We start from the raw sequence: 14,720 nt of genomic DNA on the forward strand, positions 1-14,720 counted from the left end.
ATTGGTGTCAGAGTGGCCCCGCCTCTTGAAGCTCCACCCACAAAGCACCTCAAGCGACGGTACAGAAATACAAACGTAACAAATATGAATTCAAAATTGACAACACAACATAAAAGACACAAGAATACAGTCATATTCCACCAGCCACCTGTGTTATTAAACTTTATTACATTTTCAAATTATCTGCGGTATCAGAATGTGCCCTCATGTCCTTCACCCACGTTAACGCTGCACGCCCACACAACCGGAGGACCCTACACAGCCAGTTAGACTACACAGGCGGTCTTATTGGCCCACTGCAGATGACCTTCTACACACCACCCGATGGGGTTCAGACTACTAACCATAAACTCCACAATAAAACATCACAAGCAGCCAGCACGAATGCTGAACGATATGCTGCCATCTACAAAAGCACAATTTTTGTAAGGACGTAAAAATCTGGACGAATGAGGGGAGGGGGACCGTTACGTCCATCAAGATGTTTTTTTTAGTTCATGGTCGAAGATGTCCCGATCGTTTTTAAGAGCTGACCAGGCTCCTCTGCTGGATCATCTAGATTTGACATTCACTGTCTGTCTGCCGAATACCTTCAGCTCTTAGATGAAGAAAGCTAACGAGATAATTAGGCAACTGACATAACACTAGCGCTATAATTCAGTAATTACACCTCAGCAAAATCACAGCAGCAGCCACCCCTGATGGCATCACAGGTACACAAACATATACTTATACAAAATGAGCCCAGACAGGCTAAGTGACCTGACTCGTCACCTTGAGGTCTCCGAAGAGCGGCTCCGGGTGCCAAGACCTACATGTACAAATAAAACCTCAGGAGTGCATTGGAGCTGAAAAAACCTAACATAGAAGTCATTGCGGGCAACAACACAACAAAAAGGCCAAAGCACAAACCAACGAACGTCCCACGAGTGCACTACAATAAAATATAAAAACAATAAAACAACTTTATAAATAATTAATTTAAATTAAAGCAATACAGTACCTGTATTTATGAATAATAGCGTTAAACAGCCTCCCATCCCTCCAGCAGGTAGTGAAGTTTTCACAGCGAACTCCCACATAACCATCGGTGGATTGCTGAGACCACAACAGCAGACGCTCCTTGGCCGTCATGTCCTCCGACTCTCCAGTAACGTGAATGTCAGAAATCTGGAAGACAAAGAGGAAAAAATAAGGAGAGTTTATAAGCCACCTCATATACAAACAAAACTCTCTTTTTAAGAGTATTTGGGGTTTAAAGCCACATAGACGTTAGTGTCTGTAAAAAAGGAGCTCAGCACAGAACTGTTAAGGGGCAGGCTGAACGGCTAGAGAAAGATCAGGAGAGGAAGAGACACGCAGACGACAAAGGGCAAGACACAAAGATGTCAAAGTGCAACAACCAAGGACGTGACCATCTAGTTAAAGGACATCCACACACTTCGAAGTCAATTAGAAGGCGACATGTTAATGAAGTCACGATAAGTGACAATCAAAGCCACAACTCGAGCTAAGCCTGGCCACATCACAGCAACGAACCATAAAAGAAAACAGGAAAAATAAAAAAGGGAACAATATTTCTTTTTGCCTGAACAGAAAATTGATAGCATAACAATAAATACTGTAATACTGTAAAAACAAACAGTAAGCCAAAATATACTGCACAAAAAAATATTTAAAATGGAAAAAATTTATCATGACAATAACAAGAAGCAATATTTTCAAAATGGCTAGTAGATAGATAGACATATGTGAAAGGCACTATATAATAGAAAGAAAGGCACTATATAACAGATAGATAGATAGATAGATAGATAGATAGATAGATAGATAGATAGATAGATAGATAGATAGATAGACAGATAGATATGTAAGGCACTATATAATAGAAAGAAAGAAAGAAAGATAGATAGATAGATAGATAGATAGATAGATAGATAGATAGTTGTGAAAGGCACTATATGATAGATCAAGACAAACTACATGGGTTACGTAACATCATAAAAGAACGTGATCATTTTTGGGTGGGGTATTACTTTATGACTTCATTTCAAGAGGTCTTTGGCTAGGAGAGGTCCCCCAACTCTGTGGCCTGGACCAAACTAGCAGACCCCTAGCAGAGCGGACTTACATAGACAGGCAGGACTCGACACTCTTCAGTCTTTATAAATCTTAAAGAAATGCCAAACTCAGTGATTGTGGCTCGTCTCATTTATGGTTGGGGGGGATTCTTTCGACACATAAACATTGGCTACTGAGGTTGCAGACACCACTAAGACCACTCGCTCCCTCCTTTCCTCCCTCCTTTCTGCCCCTCCTGGTCATGTTTTAAACCTCCTCAGCCAGATGGCTCAATGATTCACACACAAAGGCATGTCGGCTCGGCCGGCCGCTCGGAAACTGTGATGTGTTCACTCACACGTGGTGGGGATTCAAGAACTTTGCACTGAGGCTCCTAACTGAAACTTCAAGAAGCTCAAAGGTTGATTCGTTTTCATTATCACTTTTACTTTCACTGCACTGTGCACAATTACCTTAATGATTTAAACAAAATATATAAATATATAAAACATATCTGAGAGCAGATCAGCCACACTCGGTGGATATTCAACTACATTCCTGTTAACCAGCAGTACAGCATGGCTGAGAGAGTGTCGAGGACCACCACCAACAGTATGGGGGTATCACAAGGCCCTATGCCTTTTTGCTTCAAGATGTACACCAGCCACTGTCTAAGACACTAACCAATAAGCTTGTCGATGGTTAGATTTCTACATGAACATTAAAATTAGTAATTCATTCAACAACTGGTGCATTAATATTTTACTGTTTTAAAATTAAAAATACAAAAAATGAAACAGCTCCCCATTCTAAAGAGGGGCCGAGGGGATCACCCGGGTTATCTGCCTTTCTTTTCTAGTTTCTGCCCTGAGAGATCTGGTGGCAGTGATGACTTTAGGACCCGTGGGAGTCAACTCACCATTCCAGACCTCTGTGGCGGGCTTTGCCAACCATTCATTTCAACTGAAACAAAACCCCCAAGAGGCCAGTCAACCCAGGAAACACCTCATGAAAGGGGTCATGAAGTGTTTATCTTTTAATACTCTGTGGATTCCAAAGGTCTTCAGACCCTTTGACTTTCTGCACGCTTAACTGTGTTGTAGATTTCATTTGAAACATATACATTTGACATCACTTTACACTTAATAACCCAAATAACTTCAGTAAGGTGTGCAAATTATTTTCAAAACCAAAAAATGGAACTCTCTCATTCATAAAAGTTTTCAGACCCTTAATTCTGTACTTTGCAGAAGCCTCTTTGCATGCAGTTCAGCCTCGACTCGTTTGGTGAGTCTCTACAAGCTTTGCACGCCTGGATTTCTTCAGTTTCTCTCATTCTTTGTGGCAGGTCCTCTCAAACTCCATCTGATTAGATGAGAAGTGTCTGTCAAGTGCCATCTTCATTTCTTACCAAACATGTGCAATGGGGGTTTAAGTCTGGGCTTTGGCTACACCACTCGAGGACCCTCGGAGACTTGTGCCAAAGTTGCTCCAGTGCTGTCTTGGCCATATTCCTCGGGTCACTGTGGTGTCACCCCAGTCTAAGGTGGCCTGCATTCTGCAGCAGGTTTCCTTCAAGGACCTCTTCAGATCTGGTTTGCATTCATCCTTCTCTCACTTCTAACCAGTCGTCCTTTCCCTGCACCCCCACCCCCCTTATCATGAGGCTGACACAACCATGCAGCTTTTCAGCTTTCAGTTTTTGACTTTTCATTATTTTGCCAAGATTTCTGCAGGCACGTTTTCACTTTGTCATTATGCGTTATTGAGCGTCGACTGAGGGGCAAAAAATAGGGAACGTATCCATTTCAAATGAAATCAACAATGAAGTGTGCAGAAAATGAAGGAGTCTGAAGACCTTCGGAATCCGCTAAATAAAACAGAATGTTTGTTTTTGTCTGCTATGCAAATCCACACCATTGAGCCCTCAAACAATGCACGGGATTCAGTGCGATTCTACGTACCAGGGAAGCCCATAGGCGATGTTTCGTTCCAAATCTTTCCCCTTTATTTACAGACCGCACCTGCACTTTATCAGCGATGTGCCCCCAGGGGGCATTTATGAGACTTGGCAAAGGTATGTAAAGTTGCTCCGCACGATGGGTTTAGCCATTGAAATGTTGGTTTGGGGCCAACATATTTAGCCCTGGACAATTTATTTAGTAACAACACCTTCTCTCTAATGCATATGCTGTATACTTGTAGCTAGAGATCCATAAATATGCAAACTGTATCACAGACCCTCACTTTTAAACTGTATACATATTGTGCTACCCATCTAAGACAGGTTGAAATGTTAGTTTGCAGTGCACCATCTTTTGAAATGTATTTTGCAATGCATGTAGTAATAAAATGCATTGCATTACTCACTTCAACAGATGGTACATCACAAACATTAGCATTGCTTTTACTAAAACCCCTCCCAAATGGCACATAACAGAGACATATGCATTAAATTTGTCGTTCCAACAAATGGCACGTCACAAACATTGTAGTAATGGAATACATTGCATTTTCAATTCCAACAGATGGTACATCACAAATATTAGCACTGCTTTGATGAACCCAATACCAAATGGCACATAACAGAGACATATGGATTGTATTTGTCATTCCAAAAGACGGAGCATTACAAAAATTAACACTGCTTTTACGAATCTCATGATAAATGGCATATGACAGAGAAATAGCCCTGGACAGACACATAGACACTTGTTCTTTTATAAGGGTGGATATGTTCATTTCTGTCTATCCAGCAGCAACTCTCTGTTGGACATATTCAGCGTTAACGTTTGTGGTGCACCATCTATTGGAATGTATTTTGTAAAATATGTAATAATAAAATGCATTGCATTTTTCATTCCAACAGATGGCACAACACAAACACTATCACTGCTTTTATGAATCCCATACCAAATAGCATATAATAGAAAGATAACCCTGGATGGACACACGGACACAGAAACATGAAATTACATCTCAGTAATCAATGTAGACCTCACCAATAACGTTTGCAGTGCAACAACTATTGGAATGTACTTTGTAATACATGGTTCAATAAAATGAGTTCTTGTTCTTATTCCAACACGTCACATCACAAATATTTGCACTGCTTTTACGAATCCCATATCAAATGGCATATAACAGAGACATTGCATTGCATTTATCATTTAAACAGATGGCACATTACAAACATTTGCATAGCTTTTACAAATCCCATACCAAATAACCTATAACAGAGACATATGCATTGCGTTTGACTTTCCAACAGATGGCACACCATAAATTTTAACATTGCGTTTAGAAATCCCATACCAAATGGCATATAACAGAGACATAGTTACCGGATGGATACACTGATACACAGACATATGTCCTTTTATTAAAGTGGATAGATAGATAGATAGATAGATAGATAGATAGATAGATAGATAGATAGATAGATAGATAGATGAAAGGCACTATATAATAGATAGATAGATAGATAGATAGATAGATAGATAGATAGATAGATAGATAGATAGATAGATAGATAGATAGATAGATAGATAGATAGATAGATAGATAGATATGAAAGGCACTATATAATAGTCTTTCCCGGCATTTTCTGTCTATATTTTTAAACATTCCACCAGAACATCTCTAGGCCTGTCAAATAAATCCTGTGCTGCCTTTGAACTTCAAGTATCGGCCTCAGGTCTTCTACAACTACTGTGCCCTCAGGTCAGAATTCTGTATTTATTAAAGCTGTCAAACCTAACGGATTAACTTAACACCTTAATGGTATGCATGTAACGTATTCATTTATAACATACAGTATTATTGCCGTTATTTATTATTAGAACATATTTATTTCATCGCTCATATTTCTTTCATTTTAAGCTATAGAATACGCTTCAACAAACTGGCAGCTATGAACACTTACTTGCTGATTAATCACACCAGCTCTTGAGGTCTAATTTGCTGGCTTAGGGTTATCTGCCACCACTATTGCTTGGTGATGATGGTGGCGGTATAACAATAAATCACCCGTATTTTGTGCATGTGAGAATGCTGTGACTTGTAAACCTGTTATTATTATTATTTACATTTGCCGTCATTTGTCATGTATTTTTCACTTTGTGTCAAGTCACCGTCGGTCTGTGCTTGCTTGGTCCAAGGTGTGTTTGGTATAATAATGCCAGCTGCTGCCATTCACGTGGGTGTGGTCTGTGACCTCACCGCAGTACTCAGAATCCACACTTTCAGATGGTGAAAAGGAAACCATTCTCTGAATTGCCGTCAGTGTGACTGGTTAAGGATTTTTGTTTTTAAAGAACATTAGGGAAACTTTGACGAGAATGGGTCGTTCTGCCAAAAATGTGAAAAAAGTGCAGGGATCTAAATACTTTCTTGAAGGCACGATGCACTTTACTCATTTAAGATTTATTTTTGCATGCCACTCCAATACATTTCACCCAATAACTCCAAACTGATAAGAAAAATGTCTTCTGTAACAGAGAACATTCTAGAAAACCTGGATTATAATCTACAGTCTCCTCATTGCTGTTCCTAGGAAACAGACAAATGAGGACAGCAGATAAAAAGTAAAGTCCGCTCGCTTTGATTAGGCAGATGTCTGACACTGGCATCCCTGAGTCACTTGTTTGCATCTCAGCAGGACTTTGGCACACCTGCCGCTGGAACTGAAGGAAGTTGAAGAATCTTTAAAGGGTTAAAGTGTGAATAAGGAGGTGGGTAGGAGCCTTACGAGATTTACAGCCAAAGGCTTATCTTTAAGCTTCTTAAAAATTCCAGTGCCAGCCTAATCATGCACATGGCACATTTAAATTGCAGCGAAAGCTCAGGTCAGCTTCATTCTGCTGAAGACAGAGAACGGCTGAGATCTTTACAATAACTGGTTACTAGTTCTTGGAAATGACACACCCAGGCCCTCGCACTGTATGGCTAAGCGTTTATGGACCCCTGACCATCACACCCATATGAGCTTGCTGGACATCCCGCTCCAAAAAACACAGGCATTCATATGGAGATGGCCGTCTACAAGAGCCTCTGTTCAACTTTGAAGGCTTTCCAAAAGACTGTGTTGGGTGTCTGTGGGAATTTGTGAACAATTATTCAGAAAAAAAAAAAAAATATATATATATATATATATATATATATATACTATTTATTTATTTGTGTGTGTGAGGTCAGGTCCTGATGTTGGACGAGAAGGCCTAACTAACAATCAGCATTCCAATTCATCCCAATGGCGTTCCACAGGCCTCTCTTCAGGCCACTTGAACCCCTCCATGTCTTTATGGACCTGGCTTTGTGCACTTCAATAAAATGTCGCCACAAACTCGGAAATAGGCAACTGTCCACTTTGTCTGCTGTAACATTAACAGTATCCTTCACTGAGACCCAGGCGCCAAACCCAAACCCTGCCATTGTCAGTCCCCCTCCAAACTTTATAGTAGGCACTACACAGTCCAGAAGGTGGCATTCTCTTGACATCCACCAAACCCAGATTTGTCCATCAGACTTCTAAGCATGATTTATCACTTGTCATGCATTGACGTCAGTAGGTCACCCTCAGGGCTTCACATAAGGGATTGTAGTACCACCCCTGAACGAGAGGAGGCGCTGGCACTAATCATGTCCTCTCCCATTCCCTGCACAGCACTGAGAAGCCAGTGAAGGCACATGACTCCGCCCCTTCCATTCCTCCTCCTACAAATCGCGGGGGTCGACAGAAGGATGTGTCTCTCTGTCAGCAGAACACACCACAGGACGGAGCTCCTGTGTACCTCACCTTCCAGATCTTGACGCCCATATTTGACTCATATAGCAAAAGAAACACCAGGTGACGTCTAAATGTTGTAGCCCAATGTTAGAATCTAAATAAATACAAATGCAAATTCTGCATGTCAAAAAAGTAAGTACATCCCGTGAAATCTTTTTGTTTAATGTGCACATATTAAGATTTGATCTTCATTTAAATCAGGGGTTCCCAACATGTGGTGCCTGCAGCCGCTGTGGATGTGTGATGGCATTTCAGGGGCTGTGACAAAGTGGAAGGCTGCGGCACAATTCTCCAAAATTGAGCGAGTTGCATCGTCTGTCTTTATTGTGGTGAAAAAAGTGTCTTGTAGAGTGCTGCCATTTGTAGGTCGTATTTAGTGCTCATATTCTGGGTTTGGGGGGGCCCACGCTACTGGGGTGGGTTTGGGGAGGGCCCACGCTACTGGGGTGGGTTTGGGAGGGCCAGCTACTGGGGTGGGTTTGGGAGGGGCCACGCTACTGGGGTGGGTTTGGGGGCCCACGCTACTGGGGTGGGTTTGGGGGCCCACGCTACTGGGGTGGGTTTGGGGGCCCACGCTACTGGGGTGGGTTGGGGGCCCACGCTACTGGGGTGGGTTTGGGGGCCCACGCTACTGGGGTGGGTTTGGGGCCCACGCTACTGGGGTGGGTTGGGGCCCACGCTACTGGGGTGGGGTTAAGGGGGCCCACGCTACTGGGGTGGGGTTGGGAGGGTCCACGCTACTGGGGTGGGAATTTCCCACCCTGGTGGGACTGAGTGGGATAGGATGAGGTAGGAGATTGGGTGGGCCCAAATTAATGGAGTGGGGGACTGGGTGGGCCTGCATTAATAGGGTAGGACCAAACTAGAAATGTGAGGTCCCGCACTAATGGGGTGGGAATTTCCACCCTGGTGATAGCATGGGATGGGAGATTGGTTGGGCCCGCACTAATGGGGCAGGGATTGGGTGGGCCCAAACTAGAATTGTGAGGTTCCTGTACTAATGGAGTGGGAATTTCCCACCCTAGTGGGATTGGGTGGGGTAGGATGGGGGGGGGGGGCGGTTTAGATTGGATGGGCCCACACTAAAGTGGTGAAATTGGCTGGGACCTACACTAATTTGAATTGGCTGGGCCCACACTAGGATTGTGGGGGCCCGCACTATTGGGGTGTGAATCGCCTGCCCTGGTGAGATAGGATGGGGTACGAGATTGGGAGGACCCCTCCCATTGATGCAGAGGGAGACTGGCTGGGCTCACACTAACCGGGTGGGATGGAGTGGACCGGTATTGTATGGGATGGAGGCTAAGCTCAGCCAGCACTAAGGTGGATTGGGTGGGCTGTTTCCCAATCCCCACACTATAAGGCAAGTCATTCATATAAATGAGAGATCCTTGTATCTCCTCTTCAACCTCATAACCTCACAGAAATCCCTATTCAAATATAAAAATACATCATTCTGATTTTTTTTTCCCATGTAATGCCAGCTCTTAACCAGCATCCCCTGCCACTTCTGCAAGCTTTTCATGGGTCAAATGACCTCCTGTCCCCTGTGTGGCCCCACCTTGTGAGTTACACTAGTGTAATAATTGAATGCAGGCAGAGTGGCACAATCATTAAGGCATTAGCTTTCAAACCCTGAAGTTGTGAATTCAAATCCCACTACTGACACCACATCATGTGACCCTGAGCACGTCACTTCACCTGCCTGTGCTCCAATTGAAAAGCAAAATGTGACTAAACGTCGTATGCCACCCTAGATAAAGGCATCAGCCACACAAGTAAATCTAAATACAACTTCACTGCCTCCCACAATCCAAGCCATCCAGAGCTGGGGCTGGTGGGCCCAGTATGAGCCGTCGTAAAGCACATTGGGCAGATGACACAATACAGGGCCATCTCACTGACACACCACAAGACATCTTTGACAGGCGAGCGCCCTTTGAGCAGTAAGCACGTGTCGCTGATTTCTAAATGTGACGACACAAAGCCACACTCGGGTATCCCGTCTCGTGTTTCAAGTGCAAATGGCCAACCACACTGAAGACACAAAGGGGGAATAAAAATAAAAAAAACCAACACATCTAGCTGATTACCTGGTCTTCTAGAGAAGATGAGCATGCAGGACGATGCGCCTCATTATGACATTTTTGACATAGTGCACCACCGGAAGCGGGAACACTGCAGCAGCTGTGAGGTGTCTCCTTGCCAAGCTCCACTTTGAGCACCCGGCTCGGCTCAGTGCCCATGAGAGAGGCAGTCTTCTCCCTGTTACATTCATTCTGAGGTGAGGAGGAACCCTCCAAGGTGTCGTCCAAGTTGGCCGCCATCGTGCTCCGTAGCCCAAACGTTTTGGTGTTTCGCAATTCTTCCTCCTCTGCTATGTTCAGGTTGGCCAGTTCTTCCCCCTGTGTAAAAGCATTGACCCCTTTATCTCCCCACTCTGTGACATCCTCATCAGTGCCACCTGCTGCATCTTCCACCAGATCAGCCCGAATTTCCCTGTCCCGTTCATTCGAGTCTGGCTTTTTCTCACCATCCGCTTCTTCGTCTTCTCCGTCCCACTGACCATCCTCCCCTGCCGTTTCCAAGCGCTGGTCTCCCACAGAAGTGGCTACTGGCACCCTTTTTTTCCTCCGGCGGAAATATCTTCTGCTTCTGGAATATTTGCCGTGACTTATAGGGGCTTTGGCAGGGTCCTTGTAATATTCCTCCTTTGTACTCCGGACGCAGCCGCACACGTTCCCCATGACTCCCGAGAAGCCAGTCGACCAGGCGTGTTTCACTTTCCCGGCCTGTCAAAAGCCTGACTTCCCCGCCTACCTTACTTAACTTTTTCCAGACTTCTTCTTATTCTTCTTCTTCTTCTTCTTCTTCTTCTTCTTCTCAGGAAGCAGCCATCTTGAGCTGGTGAGGGGGAGGGTGTTCATGTGGGAGTCAAGGGGGCTACGGTCACGCAGGAAGCTGTGGCATTCAGGCTGTGTCTGATTAGGCAGGCAAACAAACCGCAACACTCATCCAAGCTTGCGTGGCACGGTGTGAAGCGGCAGTGGCGCTGCCCCTCAAAACGTCCCTGGAGTTTTCAGTTTTTACAGCTTCTAGGACAGCACGCTTGTCCCTGCCCCCTAGAGAGAGGCCACTGGAATTTTCAATAACCTTTGAAACTTTCAAGCAAGCAAGCAAGCCTGGTGACAAGCAAATCCAAAACAAACAGAAGGCAGACGAAGCTCAGCCGCCTTCCCCAGATGCCCCCCTTTAAAAGGGGACCTCGGCCGGCGCTGCTCCAGCTCTTTCTCCCATCGTTTTCTCTTTCGGACTGCCGGACAGTTCGCCCTTCAATAGGACGTATCAGGCTGGCCCGTTTCTCTCTGGTCACAAGGGGTGGGGGTTTAAAAATAACAAGAGTGGCTGCAGCATGCGCTATACAACACAAATTTCCGGCTTCGGGCCCGCAGGCAATGCAATGCCCCTTACGAGATGGGCAGGAATAAAACGAGACAGCTGAGTGCAGTCGGCCCCCCCGGCCGGTGAGCTTTCATGAAAATGGCACAGGCATCAGCGTCAGCATCAGCCGCATTAGAGAGAAAAATTGGAAAAAAAAAGCGCCTTTATTGTGAATGGTCACTCACGTTGTTCATTCTATTGAGACTACAGAGCAAATACATCTCGAGGAACAATAGACGCCCTGCGGATGGTTTAGTCTGGCACAAGAGCAAGTAAAGGTTGAGAATGCCAACAGCCTGGAAAACGACGACTCTGACCCTTCGGCCGGACCCTCACATCATCTCATCTCATTCTCAGACTCACGTCTTCAAGTCATTCTGAGTCCGCTGGGGCTGGAGCCTATCCTGGCAACATGGGCACAAGGCAGGATACACCCCAGTTCTGTTTGACAAGGCAGTCCAGAGTAAGGGCATGATTGAGAATACTGACAGATGGATTTAAATTTCAGGCCAGGCATGGGACTCATGAAGCAGCAGCTCTCGCCATTAAACTGCTATCTGTCTGTCAATCGTTCCCATAATGGTGTAATCCAGTTCTGAGTCATTTGGGGGAAAAGCCTACCCTGGCCACACTGGGCACAAGGCATTAAACAGCCCTGAGCGGGATGCCAGTGCACTACAGTCTCATTTACTGTGACGTTTAGAAATGCAGACGCAATTGCTAAACAGCCGTAGACCTCTGCTTGCTCTGAACTGCACTACAGAAAGTATGGTTCAGCTTTTCTTCATTTCACTTTGTCACCATCATGCCTTACAGTACGCTGAAGTGTGTTTGCTTTCTAAGCCCACAGAAATACGCAGCAACAATCCGGAAACAGGCACAAATTCCTAAACAAACCAATGACAATGTAAAAGTGCAAAAAAATACATAAAAAATCAAACTGAGAACAATAACAGAAATGTCACATATGACAATGTATGTATCAGGCCCCCAAACACACATTTTGAGAGATCAGTTCCTGACCACATTGACCACCAGTGTCAATGCATTTGGGACTAAATCATAGAGACAGACAGAGAGAGACCACATACAGGACAAGTGGGCAAGCAGAAGTAGAAGCGCTAACCACAAGGCACAGCCTTCTCCTCTGCTGTTGTCCAACATGCACTCTCAGACTTCTTCTACTGTTTGTTAATCACAGAACAAGCAGTGGGGTCAGTGACTATTCTGACCCCTTTTACTTTCATACCAGTGTGCTGAATGACCTTAATGAATTAAAAAGAAAAATTACAAACATACTGTATCTGTTTGTCCCCCTGCAAAGGGTTGGCAATCTGTCCAGGGTTTGTTACTACCTTGCACCCTGTGCTAGCTGGGATAGGCTCCAGAACCCCCTGTCTGCAACCCTGGTCTGGATTAAGCAGGTTAGAAAACAACATGACATATCCTTTTGTAGATTAGCCATTCTTAGGAGATATTCTGTTGGATTGGCAAACACAATGCAAACACATGTCTCTGTTACATGCCATTTGAAATGGGATTTATAAAAGTCATGTAATTTTTGTGATGCTACATCTGTAGGAATGGCAAATGTGATGCATATGTCTCTGTTATGTGCCACTTAGTGTGAGATTCGTAACTGCAGTGTTAATATTTGTAATGTACCATCTGTTGGAATGACAAATGCAATGCTTTCTCTAATAAAATATGACGGCCATCTTTTGAAATGACAAATACAAGACATATGTTTCTATTATGTGCCATTTGGAATGGGATTTGTAAGTGCAGTGTAAAAATCTGTAATGTACCATCTGTTGGAATGACAAATGCAATGCATAGGTCTCCATTATATCCCATTTGGTAGGGCATTCATAAAAGGAGTGTTAATGCTTAAAGCATTATATAAATGTAAAGTATTATTATTAATATTATTATTATTATTACTATTATTATTAGTATTATGGAAAAGGATGCTAAGGATAGAGCTGCCAGGCAAGAGGAAAAGAGGAAGGCCTAAGAGAAGGTTTATGGATGGGGTGATAGAGGACATGCAGGTGATGGGGATTGCGTGTGATGCACCATCTGTTGGAATGACAAATGCAATGCAAATGTATCTGTATAAGCTATTAGGTATAAGAATCATAAAAGCAATGTTAATGTTTGTGCTGCAACATTTGTTGGAATGACAAATGCAATGCATATGTCCATTATATGCCATTTCGTATAGGATTCGTAACTGCATTTTTAATCTTTGTAATGCACCATCTGTTAGAATGACAAATGCAATGCATTTTATTAATACAAATGTGACATACAATCTTTTCAAATGACAAACACAATTCAAATGTCTCTCTTATATTCTATTTGGTATGGGATTTGTAGCTGCAGTGTTAATATATGTGATGCAAGATCTGTTGGAATGACAAATGCAGAGTGTTTTATTAATAAAATGTTTTTGATGTATCATCTTTTGGAGTGACAGAGACCCAGCAACCAGACACACATACAGAAACATATCTTTTTATTGAGGTGGATGACTGAATTTGTCAGTCAAAATGGATAAATCTACAGTCAATCATTTATAATGACAAAGTGAAAACATGTTTTCAGAAAGATTTGCAAATAAAATATATTAAAATATCATGGCTTGGTCTTTGTCCTGACATGCAGTGTGAATTGTGGGACCTTCTACTGTATTTACGGGAACATGTGAACCATACCAAACAATGTCCAATCAATCCACTGCAATCAAGTTCTCAATCAACATCTCAAAAAGAATGACAGCAAAGAGAAGGCACCCGGGAACCATTTGGAGTGCCATAGCAAAGGCTCTAAATACTTTTAGGACTGAGAGAGTCCAGTTTGTGATTTTTAGCATCCTTTTTACTTTGTCATTATGTGTTTTTGCCCCCATCTTCATTGTTTCTCCTCATGACATGTCCACCCCACTTTAACCTACTTTCCTAGGCTTTCTTAAGATATCTTCTCCCACTTTTGTTGTACCCCTGATGGTCTCATTTCTAATTCTGTTCTTTTTTGTGTCAACCTTCTGATTTCTGTCATGTCTCAGCTCCACACATCATTGCTGGTCTTGCACTTTCTTATAGGCCTCTCCTTTAACCTTCACCTTAATTCTTCGATCGCACATCTCTCCTGAAACCTTCACCCAGCTGTTCCATCCACACTGCACTCTGTGGGTTATCTCTGCATCTAATTCTCCATCTTGGGCCACCACTGATCTTTGATATTTAAACTATTTAAGCTCCATTACTCCTTTCAGTAGCTCTCCCTGCAGGCTAACTTCTAATTCCTGGTCATCATCAAACTTCATATATTCGATTTATCTTTCCTCCTCCATTCCCCTAACGTCCTCCTCCTCTCTAGTGACACACAACCCAATTTCACAAAGCCTGCACCAACAGATTGGTCT

At 43.5% G+C, this 14,720-nt stretch overlaps 1 protein-coding gene across 12 annotated transcripts in view; it reads right to left on the reverse strand.

Annotated features, from left to right (window-relative positions):
- The window catches only part of dst (dystonin), a 413,393-nt gene that overhangs the window by 259,029 nt on the left and 139,644 nt on the right, over positions 1 to 14,720 (reverse strand). For 5 of the 12 annotated variants that reach the window (XM_039739122.1, XM_039739120.1, XM_039739118.1 and 2 more), the window contains one exon: positions 1,004 to 1,170. In XM_039739122.1, coding sequence (XP_039595056.1) covers positions 1,004 to 1,170 — 167 coding nt within the window. Of the gene's footprint in view, positions 1 to 1,003; positions 1,171 to 9,942; positions 11,178 to 14,720 lie in introns of those variants that run through there. The other 7 variants (XM_039739121.1, XM_039739124.1, XM_039739123.1 and 4 more) reach the window with 4 other exon arrangements.

Source organism: Polypterus senegalus, chromosome 16 (genome assembly GCF_016835505.1).
Source record: "Polypterus senegalus isolate Bchr_013 chromosome 16, ASM1683550v1, whole genome shotgun sequence".
Classification (NCBI taxonomy): Eukaryota; Metazoa; Chordata; class Cladistia; order Polypteriformes; family Polypteridae; genus Polypterus; species Polypterus senegalus.